General features: G+C 42.7%; 1 protein-coding gene across 1 annotated transcript; it reads left to right on the top strand.

Annotated features, from left to right (window-relative positions):
* Positions 1 to 1,407: 1,407 nt before the first annotated feature.
* On the top strand, positions 1,408 to 15,562 carry LOC139066094 (zinc finger protein 883-like). The gene is made up of 2 exons (XM_070547961.1): positions 1,408 to 1,694; positions 13,295 to 15,562. Exons 1-2 carry the CDS (start codon positions 1,526 to 1,528, stop codon positions 14,644 to 14,646), a joined length of 1,521 nt encoding a protein of 506 aa, XP_070404062.1. The 5' UTR covers positions 1,408 to 1,525; the 3' UTR covers positions 14,647 to 15,562.
* Positions 15,563 to 15,990: the final 428 nt, after the last annotated feature.

Here is a 15,990-nt window from a genome sequence, read left to right as displayed (position 1 = left end):
GACAATGGAGTCCCCTGATGGAGCACTCTGTAGCACTCGTCCCAGGGACTCCAAAAAGAGTGGGTAATCTGAACTGATATTTGGCGCATAAGCACAAACAACAGTAAGGACCCGTTCCCCGACCCGAAGGCGCAGGGAAGCTACCCTCTCGTCCCCCGGGGTAATCCCCAACACACAGGTAGAGAGTCTTGGGACTTACACAAAGCTAACCAGAGCCCTCCGCCTCTCACCCAGAGCAACTCCAGCAAAGGAGAGTGTCCAACCCTTCTCAAGGACTTGGGTTCCAGAGCCAATGCTATGTGTCGAGGTGAGTCCAACTATATCTAGCCGGTACCGCTCAACCTCTGCCACAAGCTCCTGCTCCTTCCCCGCCAGCGAGGTGACATTCCATGTCCCAAAAACCGGATTGGACCGCCAAGGCTCCCGCCTTGGTCTGCCACCCGATCCACACCGGACCCTTCATGTTCCTCCTGGATAGCTCCTAGGATCATTAGGACACTCAAACTCCACCACAATAAGGTGACGGTCTTTGGAACGTCCACTGGTGTGTGGACCTGAGGGCTCGAGTTGGAGCATAAGGCTTTAACAGTTCAGTAATCTAGGGAGGAGCTTGACCACATTGAAAGTAATAGTCAGGATTCTAAAATGAATTCTAAAGTTAATGGGTAACCAGTGCAGAGACATTAAAATAGGACTATGTGAGCTTTTCTGTTTGCTGCAGTTAGGAGCCTCGCTGCAGAGTTCTGGACCAACTGAAGGCGGTCAAGGGCTTTTTTGTTAAAACATGTGACAAGAGTGTTACAGTAATCTAGACGGGAGAAGATAAAGGCATGGATGACCATTTCAAGTTCAGTGGTGCTCACGCCTCAACCCTGCCACATGGACCTCAAGGGATAAACCATAAACCCTGTTCAATGGTCAACTTTCCTGGCAGGGTCACCCATGAGGACAGTGGGAGGGTTAAATATAGCTTTTGAATAAAATGCTCCATATTCCACCTTTAACCCCTTGAGACCCTGCGTCCACATATATGAACATTGACTTCTTGCACTAGAATATTTTATTCTCTTCAATTTAGACCGTTTTTATATTTAGAACCATTTTATATAGAATTTAAGTTTAAAATGTGTTTTGTTTCTGTTTTTTCTAGGAAACCTGTTAATATTTTTTTTATTAAATTTTATTTTACATCACACCAAATACAAATTTGAGTGTCAGGAGGTTAAGTATTAGCCTGGCAAGCCAGACTAAATAAATGTATTATTTAAACTTTTTACTTTTGCGTCAATGAGTTGTTAGAAGGTTTCTTTCACAGAGAGCAATCTTTGCAAAGCAAGAATTTGGTCTAGTTCACTAGGCTTATTGGTGACGTTCTGTTCAGACTCCAGACCAGCAGGTGGCGATAACTCACAAGTTCATTGATCGCTGACCACCACCACCAGGAAGAAGAAGTAAAGGAGCGTTAGCAAAGTTAGCTTGTAGTTGTTTGTTGTGTGAGGTGAACATTTGAGTCTCTGGGTTAAACATGGATTCAGGAGAGTCTCTGATGGAGTTTGTCAGCAAGCAAGTAGCTACTGCTAGAAAAATCATCAAGAAGGTTGAAGAAGCCTTGGCCCAGTTCGAGGAAGGGCTTGGTGGTCAGCACAGACTGTCGGATATGAGCTGGAAACCACAGAGCAGCTCATACACAGCAGGTAAGAAACACCAGCGGGACTCGTGCAGAGACGGACTGGGACAATAATTTAGCCCGGGGCCGTGTCCTGTTATTATTTAAGGCGTGTAGAAAGCTGCTTTCTTGTGTAGATCGTCTCCAGCTAGCGGACTTTATGCTATTAATGTTTTACACCCAGGGGAGGAAGACTACTTTGTTGCTGCTACGCATCCATAAATGATTATTTTTCAGTAGGCTGGATTTAAATTGGTATAAAAAGCATTGAGAAAAAAAACGGTTCAAACAAGACTATGCGACCCCCTGAAGCCATCAGTGAAAAACAAGCCCCCACAATGCGGGTGAAAAAATTGAAGCAAACGTGGAAATGAAATAACTTGCAGTACCACCCTCTTCCGCTGGGGGCTGGTGTCAGAAGCCAGCAAATCCTCATTGACTCCCATGTTAAAAATACCAATTTCACAGCAGAAATAAACACGTTTACAGCCTGGTACCAAAACATGTTTTTGGTTTAAATAATCTAGTTTACACTCATGACAACTCTGAGGGGGGGTGAATATTTTTCTCACTCTTCTGTTTAAGTGTATTAAAAGCCTAAAATTCTGTATAATCAATGAGCATCAGACCCACGTGACCACAGAGCTATCTCCGGGGAAAGGCCTCAGTCTGAGCCTCGGCCTCGCCTGAAAACTGTTCGGTCATTTTCAGTCTCACAACTTAGACCAGTGGTTCCCAAACTTATTTAGCTGCGCACCCCCTTCTATGTCCCGACCATGTCGACGCCCCCCCCCAGCACCCACATCAGGGCATGGCTATATATATATGTCCATCCGATGTCAAGCTAAACAGACAGGGTTAAAAAAAAATAGGATCGACCTTTTTCCCCATCACTTTCATTTTTTAAATAGTAATTAATAAACATTCGATACCATTACATTTTCCTTTGATTTAATTTTAAATAAATATTTAGAGTGCCCAGGTAGCACATAAAAAATGCAATTTAACGGTTTTCTTAAAGTAGGAACGTTTAACCTGTGCGGCCAGAGCGCTCTCCTTCCTTCTGCGTAAACCTGAGCTGATCACCTACTTGTGCGTAATCAAATGTCTTTATGGGAAAAGATGGAAACTTCATGAGGTTCACTTTTGCCTCAGACCGACTTTTTGCTGTTTTATGGTGGCTGAATCTGCGATCCACTGCCACGCGGACAGGAATGCTGCAGTAACATGACTTGTGGTCAGGTTCATGAGGAGTCACTGGCTGGAGCGGACCCGACTTTAATACGTCATCCCAAAATAGAAGCTAATATCTTAATTTGACCTGAAATGTTGTTATAAAACCTCTTAAAAGTTTTTATCACGGAGGAGGCAGCGCTCATTTCTGTCTGCAGTCTGACGGCGCGCTGGAGTTTACGCAGCGTGCGCGCTTATTGAATCTGTGTGTGTGTGTGTGTGCGCGCTCGCGCGGCACAGCTCCATGAGCCGCTCAAGTCACCGCGTCTCGTTATTGGCGCTATTTAAACCAATGTTGTAAAACTACTTATGCCCAGCCCAGATGTGCTCACCTGTGCACCCGTGAGGCGTGGTTCCGCTGGAACGCGTCTGACCTCTGACAGACGCACTCTGAACTTCAGATCTTCAGCGTGCTGTTAATAGCCTGAATGGGAATCATTTGTTGATTTATTTTTTTACATCCACAATGTTCTGTGTGTGAGGTTTACAACGTCAGAACACCTGCATGAGACAGGTGTTAATTACAATCTGCCAGAATGACTCGCCACCTTCAGATTTCTCCAACACCGTTAAAAATGATCAAATATGGAACACATCGGCGTGCGCAGGCCAGAGTGCTGAAGCTCGGCGCATTGTTATTATGAAGTTAGGGCACATGTGGAGGACACGCGCACAAAAATATACTTGTTTTCAATTACATTTATTGGGCCCACTTACTTTTTCTTTGGCCCACCCACAAATGAGTTTCTACGCTAATGGTGACATATGACAGACTTCTCTGAACTCCGCAGCCATTACACTTTTCACCTCGCGCACCCCCTAGTGGCAGCTCGCGCACCCCCAGGGGTGCGCACACCACACTTTGGGAATCCCTGACTTAGACCATTAGTTGTAGCGTTTATCCGTTAATTTTTGGATATTATTTGTGCAATTGTTGGACAAAATGACTTGCTGTAGCATTAATTGCACTAATAGAGCGTCCAAGGAGTCTCCACTTCATTTATTTCGGTAAGTAAAATTATATTTATGTATTTTAGGTCACTGCCAAGCTGAGCTTAGATTTTAACATGTACTGTTTAACCATGAAATTTAAATGTAATAGGGTAAAACCCAGTGCATTTAACATAATGCTGCACTTTAGAAAATGGGTTGAAATATAACATGTTGGTGGAGCTGGGTTCCAACTATCGGCTTGTGTAGCTCTCGGGAGACCTCTGTTTTCCACCCGGTTCTCCCCTCCCCGCAGCTCGGCGCATCTCTGTCTGATCGCGGCTTCTGTCTGCTGCGTGGGCTGCCGGCTTGTGGAGCTCTGGGATGGAAACCTTTCCACCCGGTTCTCCCCAGCGGCAGCTCTGCGCATCTCAGATCACAGCGGCGCTTGTCTGCTGTGCGGCTGCCGGCTTGTGGAACTCTCAGGAGACCTCTGTGTTCGACCTGGTTTTACCCAGCGGTCAGCCCGGCGTATCTCTGGCTCAGAAGCTCTGGTGTTGTGCACAGTTAACTCCGGTTGTAGCTAGGTTGCTACTTCTGTTAGCTTAGCTCCCACCTCCGCGTTAGCTTTGGGTTAGCTTCAGGTTAGCTTGTAGCTAGTTCGACTGGGTGTTGTCAGTTGATCCCAGCCTTACAGCCCCACCCTCAGCTCCACCTCTCTCACTTTTTGTGGAATTGTCTGGGCTTGGCGGAACCTGTGACACGGTCAAAATGGCGGTGGTGGCCACCTCCCATTTTTCTTCAAAAACGTGTTATTGGAGTCTATGGAAACCCATTGTCCAATATTTATGTCGATGGTCAAAAAGGCTGAATCTCTATTAGTTTTTATTCTCAGTTTGGCCCTCCCTGTTTGTTGGCATGGTACATTCCTATTGGATCAGTAGTACATGGAAATGTGTAGAGACCTGTGTGCATAACAAATCTCATCTTCAATGAATAATATGTGAAAATCATAGGTGGTGGCTTTATCTAGTCCGGTGTTTCCCAACCCTGCTGTCCTCAGGGCACACTGTCCTGCATGTTTGTTTTCCATGTTGCCTTTTTAACTGCTGCCACACACCTGACTTAAAGGAATAAGCGATTAACAGGCATCTGCAGCATGTGATGTCCTCCTGAGGAGCCAACGTAAATCAAATGTGCCGAAGCAGAGACATGGAAAACATTTAGGTTTGTGCACGCATGCGCGATATTAGCAATCCAGCTCAGCATTCAAATCACAACCACCAGAGAAATAACACATCATGACGAGCTGGCAACGGAGGTCAAAGGTTTGGGAGCATTTTACAAAAACAAATGAGAAGCAAGTAGAGTTCAGACTCTGTAAGGTGAAACTATCATTTCACGGGAGCACATCGGCGATGCACAAGCACCTTAAGAGGAAGCACGTCACGGCGGAGAATGAAGAGTTGCCTCTGTAAGTTTACCTCTTGTTAGCTGCTAGCATCATAGGTCTAGGAACAAGAGTATTTTATTATGTTTAGAACATGTTTGTATGTCACATATTTGCTCTAATGTTACAAACGATAAGGATTTATTTTATCTCGCTACGTTACAGTGCTAAAAAATCGCTCTTCTTCTACAATGGACGAGTTTCTTACAATGCCAACCACGTGCACACCTCAACAAGCCAACGTCCTGACCATTTTGAACATGCTGGTGACGGACATGAGACCCCTGTCCGTGGTCAGGGATCAAGGTTTTAAAGATATGATCAAGAAGTTCAACCCAGAATACTATGAAAACTATCTACCAGACCGATCACATTTCACCACCATGATGGAGGAGAAATACAAGACGACCTTCCAGAAGGTTTGTGTGTGTGTGTGTGTGTGTCTGTGTGTGTGTCTGTGTGTGTGTGTCTGTGTGTGTCTGTCTCTGGACACATAAAAATAACAGTAGAATTTAATGCATTTTATGATAAGAAACTAATATTGGTGAAAGCATAATATTTTTTTCTCTGTGTTATATCTTAACATGCTTTATTTGAAAAAAAAAAACATTTATAAATTTGGCATCTGAACTAACTTTAATATGTTTTATCTTTAAGGTAATGCAGGCCCTCAGAGCTGTGAATGGTTCCCTGACTGCTGACGTGTGAACCAGCCGTGCTACAGAGGCGTACCTTGGTGTGTCCTGCCATTGTCTGAGCAACGATTGGAACATGAAAAGCTTCAACCTTTCCACCATGTCTCTAGAGGAGAGGCACACTGATACAAATATAATGACTTGGATTGAAGAGGTTTTAGCTAAGTTAGAAATCCTGCCTGTTAAAATTAAAGCAGTAGTTCATGAGAGTGGGTCTAATGTGGTAGCAGCAATGAGACCGCTTGAAGAGAAACATGCCTGGGCCTCTATCCGCTGTGCTGGACACACACTCCAGCTCCTAATGAACACTGCTCTCAAAGAAACCTGCATCAGCAGAGCATTAGGGGCTGCTAGGCAGCTAGTGGAGTACTTCAACAAAGTTGAGCTGGCAAGTACAAAGCTGAAGATGAAACGGGAGCAAATGAATGTGAAAAAAATATTCACTGATCCAAGATGTCAGCACAAGATGGAACAGTACATTCCACATGATAGACAGACTCCTCGAACAGCGATGGCCTCTCACTGCCACTCTTTCAGATCCTGAGGTGAAACCAAGAGGGAAGCAGTACATCGACTTGAAGCCAGAGAAGTGCTTGATGAACTCAAGAAAGGGTTGGTGCCTTTTGAGACCGCTTCTGTTTACCTTAGTGGTCAACAGTACACAACCATTTCAGGTCTTCCACAGGTCATCGAAGGTCTGACACGATCTGTAAACCACAGCCAAATTCAGACAAGCTCAGGGAAATCTTCCAGTGCAAATGCAGAAAAAGTGATAAAGCAGAGATGGGGAAGCACCTGTACAGTTTTTGAAGGGAAAGAAAACATGGTTGTTCTTGCAGCTGCCTTGGACCCCAGATACAAAAGCTAACATTTTTGGCTCCTGAAGATGTCATCAGAGTGCAAGGGACCATTGAAGTGCTTGCTGTCAAAGGAGAAGCAAAAGCTGGAACAGGTGAGCTTACACAACTGCAGAGGGCTGATGATTCAGGTGTAGTTGAGAAGTCTGCTCTGGATGCTCTCATCCAGTCCGATACAGAAAGTGATGATGAGAGTGAGCAGGAGGAGGAAGATGCCCAGGACAGAAGGGTCCAGATAGTGAGAGGGGAAGTAAAGGTGTATCTTTGAGAAGCTGCAATTTCTGAGAGAGATGATCCTCTCAAATGGTGGAGTGAAAATGAAGGTTGTTTCTCCACACTTTCTAAGCTGGCTAAATCTTTTCTGTGCATCCCTGCCACTTCCACCCCATCTGAGCGGATCTCCTCTGCAGCTGGGAACATCTGCTCTCATGTTAAACATGTTAAAATGCTATCTTTCCTGACTGTAAACCAGAACCTTGTGTGACTATTTTAGCAGGATACATTTCAGTTTGTGAGCACAAGTCATTTTTTAGTTTTAGTTTTAGTTGCTTACATCCATTTGACATTGTAGCACTTGTATTAACATGTTACAACAACAAAGTTAATTAAAAGTTGTTTGATAAGCAATAAACTTGTCTTTATTTTTAGATTGCACATAACTTTAAACTAGAAGCGAATGATGGGTATATAGAGCATCGTAGTGAGTACAATAGGCTAAACTTCAGAATTAGAATGTTTTATTGCCATATGTGAGGGAAATCAGAACATTAGGAAATTGCTGCAGTACTTTAATGCATGACACACGATTAGTCGACTAATCGTCAACAAAACTTGTCTTGGATAGTGTGTTTAAGTTGGGCAAACCGTTTTAACATTTAATCAGCAATTAGACCCCTCTGTAACTCCTGCTTTTATAGCAAGTTTCAAGTTGAGCAGAAAATGTTGCAAAGCGGATAGTGTTTGTGTAGGATGTTTACAGTGCACTTATTGCACTTTTTTCTTATTTTCAAAATGTTTATTTGGAAACCTTATTTTGTTGCATCTACATGAGCAAGGTTTTACTAAATTTATGTTTATCAGATATAGAGCTGAAACAACTAATCGATTTAATCGATTATAATCGATTATTAAAATAGTTAACAACTTTTTTAGTCATCGATTAGTTGTTTAATAATCACATTTTACCGCATAAAGTCTATTTTTACCACAATCTGACATTGGTTACAATCTGTTAAATTTGCCGCCAGTGTGTGGCAGTAATGAGCCACTGATCTACCAGTGGAGCCGTAGAAGAAGAAACGAGCCAATAAGTGCCCTTAGTTTTCATGACGTAACACGTTACTGACGCGCATCTTGCTGTGAGAGATGGCGGCGGAACAAGAAGAAATACGGAAGAAAAATAGAAGCGACAAAAGTTAACTGAAGAGAAACCCCGGACAACAACCTCACGAGTATGGGAGCACTTCACTCTAGATGCCATGAAAAGACGGGTGACCTGCAAAATATGCTAAAACCATCTACCATGGCACGTAAGCACGACGTCCCTAACATTTGAGACGAAAACATGTGGGGGCTGATGCAGCAGAGGAGCCGCCAGCCCGGTAAGTAACAGAAAATAAACAAGCTAAATATAGTGGTCCATCACTACACTTAGATCAAATTTCGGACTTAGTGTTTTAGCTGAGTGCATTATAGTGGATGTTAAACATGTTTTTTTGCCACGTCGGTCTAATTGACTAGATGCAATCATGAATCTCCGTGTTGTGTGTCATGCGCTTGCCAAATTTAGCACGTCTGTTTATAAGAATGTTCTCGTTAAGAGAAAGACGGCACAAACCCATAACTATGTTCCTCATTCAAAAAAGGACAACTCCGCGGGGAAAAATATACAGACGAGCTGTGTCCAGGTGAATATAACACGGCATAGTTGTACGCTTTCAATTTTTAAATACAGGAGAAATTCAGAAAGTCATTTTTTTACTATTAAAAGGCTGTTTTACTATCTAAAGTTGTAAAACGCCTCACAACACATTTTTTGTCAAATAAATGATCACTGTATATTGTTAATTAATTCAAATAATATAATATTGATTTAGTGTTGTAGTGTGTGTGCTGCTTTATTTTATATGTGTACTCATTTCAGTCTGTTTGTGTTTCTTATGCAGAAAAAAACAAGCAACGATGGACACCTTCATGGGGAACAAGACACTCACCCCCCAGCAATGCATACCACTTACAAACTCTACTCTAGATTCTACATAATTTTTTATGGAATTTACCTCTTATATTTTGATGCCAAAAAATTATTCTGGACTGATATTTTGCACTGTTTAGCTCATTTTACACCGCTGACTGTGTTCATGTGCAATAAAATAGATTGCAGTCAACTGCACAATTTTCTTATGTTTTTCTTTTTCTTAACTGAAATAGGGCTGCAGCTATCGAATATTTTTGTAATCGAGTACTCTATCGAATCTTTTTTTCGATTAATCGAGTACTCTAATAAATTACCCTTTTGTGTTTGTAAACCATTATATCAAATAGCATGTTAAAATTATGAAAGACCTCTTAAAATGAGCAAGCCATTGCCAGTTATTCTTCAAGTTTTATTCAAAATTAGTTTGCAAAACTTCAGCACTTCAACTTTACTTCACAGTAAACAAATGCCTGTGCAAAAAATAAGTAAACAACCTAAGCCGATTTTCCCCTCGTGCGAGAATCTGCTAACCTGCAAGCCAGAGGATAACTGTTGAAGTAGCGCTGCGAGCGGCTGCGGCCCAAACAGAACCAGAACCGCTCAAGGCGCATGCGCAAACAGCTCGCCGGCTGTTTCCCTATTAACACACGTTCGTTTTAATTTCTACACTTTTTTCTCACACAATAACAAGGATTGTCGAGAAAGCATGTTTGCCGTGGTTTTGTCAAATTATACTGATCACGTTGTCGTCTTCCTCCGCTTATCCGGGTCCGGGTCGCGGGGGCAGCATCCCAACTAGGGAGCTCCAGGCCGTCCTCTCCCCGGCCTTGTCCACCAGCTCCTCTGGCAGGACCCCAAGGCGTTCCCGGACCAGATTGGAGATGTAACCTCTCCAACGTGTCCTGGGTCGACCCGGGGGCCTTCTGCCGGCAGGACATGCCCGAAACACCTCCCCGGGGAGGCGTCCAGGAGGCATCCTGACCAGATGCCCAAACCACCTCAACTGGCTCCTTTCGATCCGGAGCAGCAGCGGTTCTACTCCGAGTCCCTCCCGAATGGCCGAGCTCCTCACCCTATCTCTAAGGCTGATCCCGGCCACCCTACGGAGGAAACTCATTTTGGCCGCTTGTATCCGCGATCTCGTTCTTTCGGTCATTACCCAAAGCTCATGACCATAGGTGAGGATTGGGACGTAGATCGACCGGTAAATCGAGAGCCTGGCTTTCTGGCTCAGCTCCCTCTTCCCCATGACAGATCGGCTCAGCGTCCGCATCACTGCAGACGCCGAACCAATCCGCCTGTCGATCTCCCGATCCCTCCTACCCTCACTCGTGAACAAGACCCCGAGATACTTAAACTCCTCCACTTGAGGTAGGACCTCTCCCCCGACCCGGAGGTGGCAAGCCACCCTTTTCCGGTCGAGAACCATGGTCTCAGATTTGGAGGTGCTGATCCTCATCCCAGCCGCTTCACATTCGGCCGCAAACCTACCCAGCAAGAGCTGAAGGTCAGAGCTGGATGAAGCTAGGAGGACCACATCATCCGCAAAATGCAGAGACGAGATTCTCCTGCCACCAAACTCGACACACTCCACACCACGGCTGCGTCTAGAAATTCTGTCCATAAAAATGATGAACAGAACCGGTGACAAAGGGCACAAAACATTTATTTACTTTCTTTCGTTTTCCTCCGCCACTCATAAAGACCCGTGTCCTCCTGCAGAAACCCCGAGGGACAACGGACATCAATAACACAATAAAAAGTCCGACGTGTTGTGTAAAACTATTTTTTAGCACATTTTAAGTTTGACGTGTTGCTACCAGACGTACGGTGTGAGCTAAAACTGAGTGCTACAAACGAAAAAGTCGCACAGCATCTGCAGAATATATAGAAATACAGGCTAAATGCATTATCTTGTAGAGGTTCTGAGTCCGCTTGCAGAAGTGACATTTACAGGTGCTGCAGCACGGAGGATGTGGTGTTGTGGTAGGCTAAATCCATTTTACAGTTTTTAAACTGGACTACGTTTTCCACCTTACGACGTGAAAAATGGTCCCACACCTTTGACATTTTGTGTCTTTTTAGAACTCCACCGGGGTCCACGTTGTCCGCCATGGCTTAAGAGAAAGTAAAGTTTTATTCGCTACTCGCGTGTGCATTCAGCCCAGTGGGCATGTGCGTCACTTATTTCGGTCCGGGTGAAACATGACCCCGGGCGATTGCAAAGCCCTGAATTAATTAAATATGAATTAAACGAATCCTCGAGGCAGAGAATTTGACTCGAGGATTTTTTGTACTCTAATTATTCGAGGTACTCGAGGAATCGTTTCAGCCCTAAACTGAAATGCATTCATCACTTGTATAGGTTAAATAGCTAAACAATAACAAACCGATTAATCGAAAAAATAATCGACAGATTAATCGATTATGAAAATAATTGTTAGTTGCAGTCCTAATCAGATACATATTGTTTTTGATAGTGTTATTTTATTTATTTATTTCAAATATTTGAAAACCTTACTTTCTTGATGCTACAAGGGTCAGTGAACTTAATTTCTGGTGAGCGGATGAAGCAGCCCTCTGTATTTTATTTGGATTGGTAGTATGGAAGTTTACCCTTTTATTTCATGTTTGACACTTAAAAACTGTGTTACTGGCTAGTGGTGATTGGACTCTGGGCTGTTTAATTTATATGACAGGGTTGTTTCTTTGATTGTGCATATTGCACTGGTATCTTGTAACCCTATCTTGAAATTTAATAAATATGCATTTAAAACATTACAGTTGCATATTTAAACTTACATATAGTCAACAGAGCTACTCCAACATGCAGCCACCCAGAGCAGCGCAGTTCTTTTAAAGCAAACAGACCTCTAGTATCAGAATAATATCAGTATCGACAGATATCTAAATCCAGGTATTGGAATTGGATCCAAGTGAAAAATTGTTGATCGGTGCATCCCTAGTACAACGTCTGCATCACTGCAGACGCAACACCAATCCGCTTATCGATCCCATGCTCCAGCTTTCTCTCACTCGTGAACAAGACCCCGAGATACTTAAACTCTTCCACTTGGGGCAGGATCTCATCCCTGACCCGGAGAAGGCATTCTACCCTTTTCCGACTCAAGCCCCTCCGTCTGTTCTTATTGTATTAAAAAATTGTGTCAATCACGTTGAACAATCGGCTAACCAAATACATGATTTAATAAAAAAGTTTAGATTTTAGGAGGAATGCAGAGAAGCACTCTGACAGACAGGACGAGAGCCTTAGGAAAAACATGAGGGAGAGGAGAGGAGATGTGTCTGTGTTCTACGAGTGCCGGTTAGAATTATATTATAAGAAGTATATTAAAATTATATTCAGATGTGTTTTCCAAGACAAAATTTGAAAATATTAACACCTTTTCCAAACCAGAAGAAAACATTGAATTTCGTTTTTTAGTGGAAAATAGAAAAGAAATGATAAACAGATTATCTGGTGCAGTTTTTCTGGAATGAGGAAAATCTGTAAAAGCAAACTGTAGTAGTATGATGCCTTAGTCTAGCAAGCCAGACTAAATAAATATATCTGTCAGTAAACGTTCCAGGGATGGCTCTCGGTCGTGGGGCCGTTTCTACCATTGTCTTTCAAACGATCACTGTACGCTACTGGACAATAAACAACGGGACGTACTCACTGCAGCGCATGTCAGTCAAATAGGCAGTTCACTGTTGAAGAAGGCAAAAGTACATACTTTTTCTAAAAATAAGACTTAAACACACCTATCTGCTCCTGATTCTAATAAAGCCCAAGTTCAAATAGTCCAAAATTGATGTAAAAGTTGTTTCAAATAAGCTGTAGACATCTTGTTTTACTACGTCGCATCATCTCACCCACCAAACCAATAGAGCAACTTGATTGGCCCACAAAGCCAAAAGAGCGCTGTAATTGATGCACTATTGTGGAACAATCACAGTGCTCTATTGGTTTGAAACTCCAATAGAGCGCTGTGATTGGCCTGCCAGAATGCAGCTAGGGGGCCATGGGGCGCTCCTAGACAAAACTTTTCAAAACAAGTTTGGTCTCCTTCACTAGGCTAGTGATGCCTGTGGCCATAAACAGATCTTTGTGGTTGTTCAATGTTTATTTTCTTAAAGTAAGAGCTAGTCTGAGGTAGTCTGAGGTCTCATTATTTTCCAAACATCTTTATTTGGAACAGATCAAAATAAAATGAGATTTATTTTTTTATCACATTAATCAACATTTTCTTTTATCCTGTCCAGAACCTCCACAGCATCAAGTTTGGGAAAAAGAGAAAGTTCTGACTGACCAACAGCTCTTTAACCAGCAGTCGACCTCCAGTTTGGACCAGGAGGAACCAGAACCTCCACTGATCAAGAAAGACCAGCAGGAACTCTGTAGCCAGCAGCATGAAGGGCAGTTCCTTCTGAAGCAGGAACATATTAACTTGATGGAGACTTCCTATGAAGAAACAGACTGCCATGAACCAGAACCAAACAGGACCCAACCATTGTGTCAGAGTTCTACAGAAGCTGAGAACCAAGATCAGGGTGGATGCAGGAAAAAAAACTCAGAATCAAACGGCAATGAAGAACTGACACGTAACAAAAGACGTCCAAAAACCAATCATCATAGAGACAGTGTAAATGGTCAAAAGCTAAAAAGGCAGAAGAGGGCTCACAGAGGTGAAAGGCCATTTTCGTGTGAGCTCTGTGGAAACTATTTCAGTCACAAGTGTTATTTAAATGTTCACATGAGAGCTCACACAGGTGAGAAGCCATATTCTTGTAAAACTTGTGGTAAATGTTTTAGTCTCGGTGGTAACTTGACTAAACACATGAGAACTCACACATGTGAGAAGCCATATCCATGTAAAACTTGTGGGAAATGTTTTACTAAGAGTTTTTCCTTGACTACACACATGAGAACTCACACAGGTGAGAAGCCATATCCATGTAAAACTTGTGGTAAATGTTTTAGAGACAGTGGTCACTTGACTACACACATGAGAACTCACACAGGTGAAAAGCCATATCCATGTAAAACTTGTGGTAAATGTTTTAGTGACAGTAGTGCCTTGACTACACACATGAGAACTCACACAGGTGAGAAGCCATATCCATGTAAAACTTGTGGTAAATGTTTTATTCAGAGTTTTTCCTTGACTAAACACATGAGAACTCACACAGGTGAAAAGCCATATCCATGTAAAACTTGTGGTAAATGTTTTAGTCACAGTAGTGCCTTGACTACACACATGAGAACTCACACAGGTGAGAAGCCATATCCATGTAAAACTTGTGGTAAATGTTTTAGTGAGAGTGGTAACTTGACTACACACATGAGAACTCACACAGGTGAGAAGCCATATCCATGTAAAACTTGTGGTAAATGTTTTAGAGACAGTGGTCACTTGACTACACACATGAGAACTCACACAGGTGAGAAGCCATTTCAATGTGAACGTTGTAGTAAATGTTTCACACAGCGTGTTGCTTTGATTAATCACATGAGAACTCACACAGGTGAGAAGCCATTTCAATGTGAACGTTGTAGTAAATGTTTCACACGGCGTTTTGCTTTGATTAAGCACATGGGAACTCAACACATGTGAAAGGTCTTTTCCATGTTTGTTCTGTAGGAGATTCAACCAGACATTTTCTTTCAACTTCTTATATGAAAATTCACACTTGAGATTTTATTCACAAGTGTGCTATTATTAAAGCTTTTTCTACATTAAAATTTTGTCAAGGTTTTATTTTTTTGTACATTTTTTAAAGTTTATTTTACAGTAAATCTCTTGGGGGTACAGTATGAATGAATGCCTTGTGAGAAAATTTCTCTAGAAAAATCTCTCACTCTCCTGTTTCAAGAAGTAAAGGTTAGTCAGAAGTGTGGGTGGAAAATGGCAGGATTTGGAGTCTGACTCATTAATAATCATGATGTAGGAACATCTTGCCTCTGACTGACTAACAGCAATGTGGCTGTCTCGCTGCTCCCGTTTGTAAAAATGCAGTGTAATTTGTGTGAAGGTTTCATTAGTATACATTAAGGACATATCAGCTGTAATGTCCATTTTTGATTTGAGGTTTTATAAATGGCTAATTTTTGTTGAGTTTGTGCTTTCCCTCCCAAATCATCATGTTCATGAGACTTTTTAGGAGCCAAGAGCTGTGTTCTGTGTACGTGAGGTTTAGCATCCTGTTTTCAGTCCAGTTTGCACAATTTCCAGTAAGACTAATATTTATCACGAATGTTTATCGGATGTCAGCGCCAGATGGTTCCTGCCTTGTTGCATGGGAAAGTCTCCCCAAACAGTTTCCAATTCATGTGTATGTGGGGCCCGTTTCCTAAGCTGTGCAGGAGTGATGTCAGTTAAAATGTATATCTGGACTCGCATTCTCATTGTAGAGAGGCTTTGTGGAAGATCCAGCCGGAGGCCTGTTGCATCCTGGCTGAATGCTGTCCCAAAGTTACTGGTGATGTATTGCTGAACTGTACAAATAAAAAGCCCCACACTGTAGGACAAAGCTGTCTCATTCTCTTGTATTTTGATAAGGAATAGAACTACAACTCTATGTGAGAACAGTAGGGTGTGTATTTGTGGGAGATGCAGTCTCCCTGAGGTGATTGATCTGGTGAGATTAAAGTCCAAATTACTTATTGGGCATAAATATGTATGTGTACACAGATTGAGTAACTTGGAGTTAGAGGGGTGGTCCCCTTTGGTAATTTGGAGTGTTGCATCCGTGGATCAGTGGGCGAAGGGCGGATCCTTCAGAGGATTGTAAGGAAAATCCTCCCGGTGACTTCAGTGTACACGTCGGAAAAGAATAGAAACACTGGGAACACAATGTTGTTCCAAGGTGATTTAGCATTTTCTGACCTAAAATTAACGCAGAAAAGCTTATGGGGAGACTTCTTCATAGTAGCATGGTCGACCAGCTGCATAGAACAC

Source organism: Nothobranchius furzeri, chromosome 2, assembly GCF_043380555.1.
Source record: "Nothobranchius furzeri strain GRZ-AD chromosome 2, NfurGRZ-RIMD1, whole genome shotgun sequence".
Taxonomy (NCBI): Eukaryota; Metazoa; Chordata; class Actinopteri; order Cyprinodontiformes; family Nothobranchiidae; genus Nothobranchius; species Nothobranchius furzeri.
This window is presented reverse-complemented; position numbering and strand designations above follow the sequence as displayed.